The 12,303-nt window shown below is 40.8% G+C and overlaps 1 protein-coding gene across 1 annotated transcript in view; it reads right to left on the reverse strand.

Moving 5' to 3' along the window:
• LOC311242113 (uncharacterized protein) overlaps positions 1-12,303 on the reverse strand; it is a 60,024-nt gene that overhangs the window by 10,395 nt on the left and 37,326 nt on the right. Inside the window, exons 10-14 of the mRNA XM_084331069.1 lie at positions 4,509-4,613; positions 4,260-4,355; positions 4,045-4,155; positions 1,066-1,186; positions 816-932 (exon numbers count right to left, since the gene is read on the reverse strand). Coding sequence (XP_084187195.1) covers positions 816-932; positions 1,066-1,186; positions 4,045-4,155; positions 4,260-4,355; positions 4,509-4,613 — 550 coding nt within the window. The remainder of the gene's footprint in view (positions 1-815; positions 933-1,065; positions 1,187-4,044; positions 4,156-4,259; positions 4,356-4,508; positions 4,614-12,303) is intronic.

Below are 12,303 nucleotides of genomic sequence, written 5' to 3' on the forward strand. Positions count from 1 at the left end.
CTCTCGTGGGTTCTTTTGCAGAGGTGGCAGAGGAGGAATGTTGCCGTTGATCATGTCGCTGGCTGCTGCTTCTTGGGTCAGCAGACTTAACTGTAGTCTCTGGTTCCGTGTCATTACGGGACCAGGGTTCTGATGTATATCACCCGACATGAGCAGATATAATAAAAACATTGATCTCTTATTACACTTGCCTGTCGGGGGTAATTTCTTTCGTTCCGGATTTGCAGTAAGTACTGTGTGGATGGTCGTGGCTCCGAAGGCTGGATGTTTCCTCTCCATGCCCGTTATCAAGTAGAAGTCGCAATGGGACTGCTGATTTGCGTTTTCGCTACCCTCCACTTCTGTCTGGAGTTGCTGCTTGAGTTGTGAATTCAGGTATAAATCCATAATCCACAGGAGGGAAAGTAGACCACTGGCAAAACCCTGAGGTTCTGGCTGGGCATCCGGCACCTGCCAAACCACTGAACCTGGGTGGGATGAGTTAGCCGGCGCCCCTAATAGACTTACAATGCAGGTTTTTATTAGTTCTGTGGCGAATGTGTGTAATGGCTAGATACAAAGGTGAGTAACAGAATTCACATACTTCATTATTAGCATCGTTAGTCACTGAATCCAATTAAGGTTTATGGCATCAACCAATGTAAACTGTGATTTGAAAGCCAAATCTCTGCCACGTTCAAATGATACGAATACCTTAAAATAGCTAGTCACATTTTGAGATTAATTCATATATGATGTTATCATTCATTTGGATCGGAATTACATCCTAAATATCACAAAAAAACGAATGTATTATCCAACCATATTGTACACACCTGTTGTATTCTCCATAGTGTGTTCATCTTCATCTTCATCTTCATCTTTGATCACCTTTGAGGTGAGTTTAGATGCAAGTGTTGACAGGATGGTGTCTGACTGGAAGGAGAACTGATCTGAAGAACAGAAAGCTGTGGTGTTAGTAACACAATTCTGTTTAAGAGAACTAATAGTACTAGTGTTGCTTTTGAATGAAAGACAGTCAAGAATAATTTAACAGGAAAACGTAAATAAGAAAAATGTGCTTACTTTTTGTCATCTTTGTATGCTGTCTGTGATGCTGCAGAAGAGTCTTCAGATCCTCAGGGTCTGAGAGAAACTGCTGACCTTCATCTGAGTCCAGCAGAACGGTGGAGGAACTGGACGCTATCTGAAAAAGATGGAATGATGTCATCACTGACTTAATCCTCTTTATTCTAAGTGAGACATAATCCTCTTTATTCTGAGTGGGACATAATTTAAGAAACAGAACCGTTCAAAACAACAGACATCTAATTTATTAGAGACTTATATGAACATAGAGGTGTCAACTCTGGATTTTAATAACATCTAGGTCACAATAACATTTCTTCTGAAAACGGTTCCTATGTTGTGGAATTCCTCCCCCCTCAGGGGCGATAATGTCATGGGTATGTTCAAAACATTGAGATGCTTTTGAAGCCTAACATATAGGGCTCTGGAAGTTGAGTTGCTGTTGAAGCCTCATATATAGGGCTCTGGAAGTTAAGTTGTTGTTGAAGCCTAACATATAGGGCTCTGGAAGTTGAGTTGCTGTTGAAGCCTAACATATAGGGCTCTGCAAGTTGAGTTGCTGTTGAAGCCTAACATATAGGGCTCTGGAAGTTGAGTTGCTGTTGAAGCCTAACATATAGGGCTCTGGAAGTTGAGTTGTTGTTGAAGCCTAACATATAGGGCTCTGCAAGTTGAGTTGCTGTTGAAGCCTAACATATAGGGCTCTGGAAGTTGAGTTGCTGTTGAAGCCTAACATATAGGGCTCTGCAAGTTGAGTTGCTGTTGAAGCCTAACATATAGGGCTCTGCAAGTTGAGTTGTTGTTGAAGCCTAACATATAGGGCTCTGCAAGTTGAGTTGCTGTTGAAGCCTAACATATAGGGCTCTGCAAGTTGAGTTGCTGTTGAAGCCTAACATATAGGGCTCTGGAAGTTGAGTTGCTGTTGAAGCCTAACATATAGGGCTCTGGAAGTTGAGTTGTTGTTGGAGCCTAACACTAGCCTGCCACTTTCGCCATATATTATTGGTTGTTGCATTGAACAGACCACTTAATGCACTGGCAACTCACAGAGTCTAGATGACTTGTATTTCCAAACAAGGTGTGCCAGAATTGCCTAGTAATAACAATCTTTAAATATCCTTAGGCAATAGCGATCTTTAAATGCTTGAGGTGCAAACATTTCACCTGCTTAGTTCATACAATCTAATTTTAACTAAGAGATTTGCTGGAAGAAGTGTCGCTTTTGTGCATAGATCACTAGATTAATCAGCTTATAATTAGGGATGTCCGATATTATCAGCCTAACGATATTGGCATAAAAATGTGATATAGGAAAATATCAGTATCGGTTTTCACAAAAAAAAATAGAAATGATTAGATTTATTTAACCTTTATTTACCCAAGCAAGCAAGTAAGAACAAATTATTATTTTATTTATTGTCAAAGTATGCATAATGTTGTGTTAATTACACGACAAGAGATATGTAATGTTAATTACCTGAAATTATTCAGTTTTTGGGGGGGGCCCTGCATATATCGGTATCGGCTGATATCGGTTGATATCGGTATCGGAAATTAAGAGTTGGACAATATCGGTATATCGGTATCGGTAAAAAAGCCAATATCGAGCACCCCTACTTATAATACATGCATACGTTTGAATTTCTTGGTTGAAACAGATGACACTGGCGAAATGGATGTTAAATGTCTCATTAAGTATTAGGCTACAATCTTAAACAATTTTATTTAGCATTTTTACAGCTTTTTCCAGGTCAGACTTGACCGACAGAGAGCAGAGAGAGGAAGGTCGGGAGAAGATATGGGGGGGGGGGGACCTGCGGCAAATGTACGTTGGGTTCGGGAGACGAACCCGGGTCGACCGTGTAGATCTGCAGTGCAGTAACGTGGTGCGCCACCCTGGAGCCCAAATTTAGGACTGTTCTGATGGCACAATATTGATGTAACTAAAAGATTTGCTGGGGGGGGGGGGGGGGGTACTTTTCAATTGGCGGCTTGCCCCAGAAGTCTGGCGTCAACTTCCTAGCGCAAGGCATGCTGGAGAACTGAGTATCTGGACACATTTAGGAATCCGGTAACTCTGTTTTGCCCTCTGCTGATTTTATCTACGGGTTGGTGCCCAATCCAAGCAGTTATGTTAACAAGACTGGTCTAAAAGTCTAATCTGATAACAAGGTTTTTTAACAGTCTAATCTGGTCTAACAGTCTAATCTGATAACAAGGTTTTAACAGTCTAATCTGGTCTAAAAGTCTAATCTGATAACAAGGTTTTAACAGTCTAATCTGGTCTAACAGTCTAATCTGATAACAAGGTTTTAACAGTCTAATCTGGTCTAACAGTCTAATCTGATAATAAGTCTTTAACAGTCTAATCTGATCTAACAGTCTAATCTGATAACAAGGTTTTAACAGTCTGATCTGGTCTAACAGTCTAATCTGATAACAATGTTTTAACAGTCTAATCTGGTCTAACAGTCTAATCTGATAACACGGTTTTAACAGTCTAATCTGGTCTAACAGTCTAATCTGATAAGAAGTCTTTAACAGTCTAATCTGGTCTTTTTGTATTACATTTTTTATGCTCGCTTATGCCTGTATTTTTTACTGTTGTGAAGCACTTTGAACTGCAACTTCTGTATGAAAAGTGCTATACAAATAAAGTTATTATTATTATTATTAATAGTGTAATTTGTTAACAAGACTGGTAGTGGTCTGAGCAGTCTAATCTGCACCGAAAGGAAACTGGCTGTGTGTTTCCATGGTAACATAGCTACGTCAAATGTTTAAGGTCTTTGGAAGACCACAAGGCAGCAATAATTTCCACTGGAGAACGTTGAGATTGCAAATGTCATGAAAAAGAGTATAGTGTGAATACATACAGTTTAATATTGAATACGCCAAGCTCCAACAGATGACCTTCCAGATATACTTCATCAACTAGTGGAATGCACATGGCATGGTCTTTATGCATAACGTTACCTGTGAAAAACTTGGCACTGGCAGCAACTCCTCCAGTCTGGAGAGGAACTCCCACACCAGGATTTGTAATGTTGTGTCAAAACAGGCGCCATACTGGACTGGAAACACATCCTTCATGTAACAAAACACACAAAAAATTATAAAAATTATTAGTTTGTGTTCCACTTTACAAATAATTAAGAAAAGAGGCTTGTGGGAGTAGCAGCACACCTTACCTTGAAAAAGTCTTTCCTTTCAGATGGTTTATCAAGCAAAGTTTGGACCAGCTCCACAAACACTTGCTTTGAAATCTCCACATTTTCTTCTAGTTCCTGTCATGAAACATAAACACCTCATTACATGAACACCAATATCTTATTTTGAGTGGTCCCTAGAGAAAAAACTAAGTTAATATTGATCGACAGAATGTATGAATGAATGGCAGCAAGGCAGACAGACGCTGTAATTTACAGATGTTAAACTACCTCTTCTTGCATGCAGTTTGTTGTCCACTGACGGAGAGTGTTTATGTTGTCCTGGATGGCCTGAGGGTCAAATGTCTCCACTCTCTGCAACAACTCCAGGGTGAGCTGAGGAACACAAACCATTAGATTTTTGTTAGGGATGCACCAACATCAATACTGGCATCAGATATCAGACCGATTCCAGGCTAAAGCGGAGTTGCTTTAATTTATGATTCCAAGCTCAACTTTCTCTCCGACTCAAATTGTAAGTTTTCCTCCTTTGAGGTGCTCCCGATGAGTCCCTCTCCCCCTATCAGAAAGTGTGGTGGTCTGTCCTTTATCGTCCACCAGGCCCTTACTCCCTTTAAAAATAAAATGTGTTCTTCACTTTCATCTCTGAGCTTGTTACTCGTACGGATAACCTACTAATTGTTGGTGATTTTAACATTCACTCCCTTAAACAAGGCTTTTACTGACATCATTCACTCTTTTGGTCTCGTTCAAACCTTTCACCAACCCACTCACCGAGGTTAACCCACACCCTTGACTTAGTCCTAGCCCGCGGTCTCACTATGTCAGACTTGACCGTCTCTCCTGCCCTATCAGACCATTACCTCATCAAAGTTAATTTGACAGTTTCTCACGCAGATAGCGTGAAATCCTACATGAGCCGTTGTATTAATGCCTCCACTGTCCCAGCTCTTGTTCAATACCTACCGGATACCCTCTCTCCCTTCCTTTCTTATTCCGGTCCCCTTGATCTGTTTACAGATAAGCTCAACGCCGCCCTTTGTAGCACGCTTGACACTGTCGCTCCTCTAAAGCCTAAAAAGAAACGTGGTCAGCAAAAACAAACTCCCTGGTTTACAGAGGAAACTCGTACCATGAAAAAGGCATGCCGCAATCTTGGAACATAAATGGCGCTCGACCAAACTCGAAGTGTTCCGCCTTGTTCCGCCTTGTGACTGCAACTTGTTCCTGTTTGCGGACGACTCAGCCCTGCTGGTCTCTGACAAGAACAAGTTACAGGTTGAAAAAACCCTCAGCTCGGAACTAGGCAAAATCTGCATATGGCTCGCCGACAACAAACTATCATTACACATGGGCAAAACAGAGTCCATTCTCTTCGGTTCAAATAACAAACTCAGCAAAACCGACGGCTTCTCAGTTACAGTGGGTGACAATATTGTCACAAGGAAAGATGAAATTACCTACCTGGGTTCCATCCTAGAGGCTAATCTTTCCTGTGACAAAATGGCATCCAATGTAATAAAAAAAAGTCAATCAACGAACTCGATTCTTGTACTGGATCTCCTCCCTGGTAAACAAGAATACCCTGAAGACTCTGGCAGGAGCACTCATTCAAGGGTACTACGACTATGCTTGCACCTCATGGTACCAAAGCACCTCAAAGGCACTAAAAACCAAATTACAAACATCTCAAAACAAACTAGTCAGACTACTGCTTGACCTGACTCCTAGAACCCACCTCACCCCTGCACACTTTGCCAACCTAGGATGGCTTAGAGTAGACGACAGAGTACAGCAACTTGCAATGGGCCTGGTCTACAAGATACACTACACGACCAAGGTACCCATGTACATGTCAAAATACTTCCCAAAGGTCAGTGAATACCACGATCACAACACCAGAGGGAGCTCCACAAATCATGTAAAACCCAGATTCGGCTCAAACAAGGGACTAAACACGTTTCGCAATTATGCCACAACAATGTGGAACGCCCTACCCAAAGCTGTAAAGGAATGTGAATCACTACCCACCTTCAAAAACACTCTCAAAGAACACCTACGGGAGACTGCAATTCAAAACTGGCCCCTACAAATGTCCTAACCCAGTTGTACAATAAAGACCAAGCATGGCTTTGTCAGTATTCCAATGTACAGCCCCACCCAACCCCACCCCACCTACCCAACCTCCTCCAATGTACAGTTTCTATGTCAAATGTATGTCAGTATTCCAATGTACAGTGTCCCCCCCCCCCCCCCCCACCTCCAATGTACAGCCCCACCCCACCTACCCAACCTCCCCCAATGCACAGTTTCTATGTCAAATGTATATACACTCTTTTTCTGGATTTTTTTAGTATCACAAACAGTACTGTATTTGAAAATCTGGTATGTCATAAATGTATAAATGTAGCAGTACTGTCTATCTGTATGTCGTGTGTGTCATATGATGAATTGAAAATGGGGGACCCTGATGGAAACAAGACGAAAGTCTTTCTCAGGTCTGCATCCTCTTAACAATTGTATGTATTGAGCTGTACTGTACTGTACCCATTCTGCAATCTGTTAATAAACTTTTCAATCAATCAATCAAAAGCCTACATGAATACAAAAGGGCATTCTCGCTTGCCAAAACCTCGTACTTTTCCAGGCTCATCAATGACAACAAAAATAACTTGAAATTTCTGTTTGATACAGTTGCAAAACTTACTCGAAACAACCAAATGCGCTAAATCCTGCGTTTTTGGCCAATGACTTCATAGAATTCTGTATCTTATAAGAGATGAAATTGATGGGTTACTCTCCATTCAGAGTCCCATTCCACCTCCAAAGGGTTTTCCCTCTGCTCTGCAATGCAGTCATACGATATCCTGCCTTGAAAACGTCTCACTTAGTGTCTTCTCAAAATTGGTTGGTGTGGCTAAACCCTCAACCTGCTCGCTTGACCCTCTTCCAGCAACTCTCCCTAAAAAACGTCTCCCAAATTTAGGTCCCGCCCTACTTAACATTTTCAACACGTCACTGTCTACAGCCGTTATTAAACCGCTACTTAAAAAAACCAAACCTCGACCGCGTAATTTAGAAAAATGACAGAACCATCGCTAAAATGGTCAATAACGCTGGCGCCATTTAGTAAAGATGGCGAAAGCTGGTGGCAGTCAAAGAGTTAACGCAGATAAAGAGTTAACGCAGAACAAGGACCTTTCATGGAAACAGAAAGAAAAATGTAGAAACCTTTACCCCAATGGAACAGTTGTCTGGTGAAGAAAATGTCAAAGCATTTTTTTAACCTTGTAGGTCTAAACGTTCCCTCTGTTGTCTTACCCCGTCCCCTCTGTTGTCTTACCCGTGCTCTCAGTCCCAGGATGAGCTGAGCTCTCTGCCTGAAACTCAGAAGCTCTGGAACCATCTCTGTCACCAAACTGATGAACTCTGCCAGTTTTCCATACTGGTCTACACAGCGCTGCTGGGCCACCTGCCACATATATGCAGACTTCAGGCGTACTGGTGCAACCAGGAGACGCATGGACGACAGCGGGAGATTAAAACCTGCAAATAAACAGAGACTGCAGTCAAAATCAACCCAATGACAAATTATCAAACTGGGATAGTAGACTGTGGTTTAGTCACAACAAGTTCACAACCCATAAAAGAGGATGAGATTTGTAGCCAAGTGAAGTCCCACCATATTATGCTGAGTCTATACTTGATTCTGATTGGCTGGAGGGGTGATGATGGTTGAATTAAGATACATTCAAAGCGTTGATAGTAGTAGTATACTTTCGTCTTGTTTACATCAGGGTCCCCCATTTTCAATTCATCAAGAATCACATAGGTTATTGATCAATGAATGTATTGATAGATTAGGTTTATATAACAAATGATACACCAGTAGTAGTCATGTTATGTCAAAATACTTCCCAAAGGTCAGTGAATACCACGATCACAACACCAGAGGGAGCTCCAGAAATCATGTTAAACCCAGATTCGGCTCAAACAAGGGACTAAACACGTTTAGCAATTATGCCACATCAATGTGGAACGCCCTACCTAAAGCTGTAAAGGAATGTGAATCACTACCCACTTTCAAAACCACTCTCAAAGAACACCTACGGGAGACTGCAATTCGAAACTGGCCCCTGTAAATGTCCTAACCCAACCCCCTCCAATGTACAGTAAATGACCAAGTATGGTTGTCAATATTCCAATGTACAGTTGTAGTGCCCCCCCCCCCCCCACCCAACCTACTCCAATGTACAGTTTTTACGTCAAATGTATATACTCTTTTCTAGACTCTTTTTGTATCACAAACAGTACTGTATTTGCAAATCTGGTATGTCATAAATGTATAGATATAGCAGTATTGTCTATCTGTATGTCATGTTATGATGAATTGAAAATGGGGGACCCTGAAGTCGGTCGCCTGGCAAAAATCGCCCGCCGTGTGCGTTGGACAGTGAAGACTGGACACGTCAGTAGCATATTTGTAATAGTAATACAATAGCAAACACAAAAGTATGAATCTATTCCACTCACTGTGTCTCATTGTGGAAGAGGAGCCAGCAGACGATCCGCCCCGTGCTGTGAGGACGTGTTTGTAATGTATTATTCTTGTTATGTGTTGTTATCAGACAGACAAGCTACTGCTTTTCAGTTCAAATTAAAGACTCGACTGTGTTGCTGTTCATCTCTAAGGTGACTATATTATACTAACGTTATTACAAAGCCTGAATTTCACCTTTCCATGGTCACTTCTCAGCGGTTAACATAACCCCAGTTATTCATCTCTACACGACGCGTGATTTCTTCCCCGTATCCTATGTTTGCGAAGACGCTCTCTGATTGGCTAGCCGCGTACAGCGGAAGACCCTCTCTGATTGGTTTAGCGCCGAAGGGTCTCTTCCGCATATTCAACAACAGTTGATATGTTGTTCCCTAACCCTAACCTTAACCCTAAAACTCTAAGCATAACCCACTTCGAAAGAGGGCCAAAGCATAACCACTTCGAAGCAGAGAATATATATGTACAAGGCGGAAGAGACCCTTCGGAGCTAAACCAATCAGAGAGGGTCTTCGCTGTACGCGGCTAGCCAATCAGAGAGCGTCTTCGCAAACATATGCTACGGACGAAAATCACACGTACACGACCAAAGATATATAGAACACTAGATAGCTTAAGGCGGAGTCACCAGCGTCGCTGAACCGCCGCCATCTTGCCCCAGTCAGCCTTGTTACGTTCTATGGTAGCTGTTGGAGGGGCGGCGCGGGAGGCGTGCGCCACGCGCATTGTCACAGAAATACAATTGAATATCTGCATTGATATAGATGTTGTTCAACCAGCTGTGTCTGTATCTGCAAATAAACGCCCAACCCCCCCCTGTCTGTATGTTTGTTTATACCTATAACTATTACAATGTTGCATAATAATAATAATAATAATAATAATAATAATAATAATAATAATAATAATAATAATAATAATAATAATAATAATAATAACAACAACAACAACAACAACAACAACAACAACAACAACAACAACAACAACAACAACAACAACAACAACAACAACAACAACAACAACAACAACAACAACAACAACAACAATAATAATAATAATAATAATAATAATAATAATAATAATAATAATAATAATAATAATAATAATAATAATAATAATAATAATAATAATAATAATAATAATAATAATAATAATAATAATAATAATAATAATAATAATACAATAATAATAATAATAATAATAATATATAATAATAATAATAATAATAATAATAATAATAATAATAATAATAATAATAATAATAATAATAATAGCAGGATATAGCAGTCATTAAGTCAATCCACCTTGTCACCTATAATGACAAACGTTTTATTTGTTTGCTGACAGCTAATTATGGTAATTATTATGATTATTATTATTATTATTATTATTATTATGATTGAACAGCAACCAGTAGGCTTATGTGTATATTTTATTAACAGATTGCAGAATGGGTATACAATACAGTACAGCTCTATCTTTTTCTCTCTCTCTTTATTCTCCCTATGCCTTTCTTTCTCTCTTTCTCTCTCGTTTTCTCTCTATCTTTCAATAGATGTTGTTCAACCAGCTAATGTGTCTGTATCTTTCCCAATGCAAATAAACAATATTACTATATGTAGCAGGGTGGATTATCCCTGCTTCGTGGGAACGGGTGTGCACAGTCACTGGGTAGCGAGACACAGTAGAACTCTGGCTAGCTGCACCTCCGTCTTTGGGTCTGGAGCGTCAACTGGAGGCTGGCAGTGTGGGAGTGGATGGGGCCCGGGATTTACCAACCTGGTCCAGTACTCTGGTCTTCCTCTCCCTTCCAGGGCGGTCAGCAGTACTCCCCAAGACGTTCTCACTTCCCCCAATTACTCCTCTAGCACCCTCCCACACGTAGTGACTGAATTGTAAATAAATAATTTGGTGGGGCTGTGCCATATTCACTCAGTTTCAGTAACTAGAGTATAAAATTATAACAGACCTGCAAACTGATAAGAGGTGAAAAAGGTGAAAATAAAATAAAGGGAAAAGACAACATTTATTTCAGGCAAAATTACAATCATTACGGTAGTGTTCTCAAACGTACTTTTGAGGACGTTTTTTTTTGGCGAGTGGATGACTGGATGTGACTTCGTTTGAGAAGTGTTTAGTAGCGTTTTAGTAGTTTTGTATTTTATTTGCGCAGCTGATTATTAGTAAGATGTCAAGACGGTCAAGTAGGGTAACAAAAATACCCAAAATGTTTCATGACGACGACGACGGCGCGATATACTGTACACAACATCAACACCAGAAACAACAGCGACAGATGGACCAGGGTATGTAACGTTAGTCAAATGTTTGTAGTAGTACAGCTGTGTGTATGTGTGTGTGTGTGTGTAGGGGCGAAATATGTACCGGTATACATTTACCATTACCTACCTGTGTTAGTAAAATTGCAGTTTGCAATAGTACAGCTACTGTGTGCGTGTGTGTGTGTGTGTGTGTGTGTGTGTGTGTGTGTGTGTGTCTGTGTGCGTGTATAGGGGCCTTGTGGCCTATTACTGTGAAATTAAATATGTATACATTTACCATTGTCTACCTGTGTAAAAGTATGCAGTTTGTAGTAGTACAGCTACTGTGTGTGTGTGTGTGTGTGTGTGTGTGTGTGTGTGTGTGTGTGTGTGTGTGTGTGTGTGTGTGTGTGTGTGTGGGTGTAGGTGTGTGTGTAGGTATGTGTGTGTGTGTGTGTGTGTGTGTGTGTGTGTGTGTGTGTGTGTGTGTGTGTGTGTGTGTGTGTGTGTGTAGGTGTGTAGGTGTGTAGGTGTGTAGGTGTGTGTGTGTGTGTGTGTGTGTGTGTGTGTGTGTGTGTGTGTGTGTGTGTGTGTGTGTGTGTGTGTGTGTGTGTGTGTGTGTGTAGGGGCCTTGTGGCCTATTATTGTGAAATATGTATACATTTACCATTGTCTACCTGTGAAGGAGAAAGCACATATACCTATATACTCACCTGAATGTGTGTTTTAGTAAATAAAGCCTACAACAACAGATATTGATTTAACTTTCTTATCATTTCTTTTTAGGATGTCTAATGTCTGCAATGTGGGCCTTGCAGCTGGAGGGGAACTGTTTTCTGCAGAACCACACAGCTGGAGAGGAACTGTTTTCTGCAGAACCACACATGCCTACCTATAGCCCATTGTTAAACCAAGAACCTAAGTAACTAACAAAGATAAAAAAAAATGATGAACACAAACCGCAATATTCAGAGCCAGCCATCAATAAATATCGTGACGCTACCCCCAACTCGGAAAACTGTGATCCAAATCGGATTAAAACTGCCAGAGTTATTGCTTTGACAGACAGACAAACAGACATATACTATACTTGTTCCATGAGAACAAACACTATCAGTATGCACCGTCAACTCTCATGGTTAACAGTAGAGAATAGGCTGGTTTTCAACACGGTTACATTTGTCAGGAACACTGTCTTTTCGTCTCAAACTGTTTTTTTATACAAACAAATTGTCAGGTGCAGTCA

This window comes from Notolepis coatsorum, assembly GCF_963971535.1.
Source record: "Notolepis coatsorum genome assembly, chromosome: 15".
NCBI classification, from domain to species: domain Eukaryota; kingdom Metazoa; phylum Chordata; class Actinopteri; order Aulopiformes; family Paralepididae; genus Notolepis; species Notolepis coatsorum.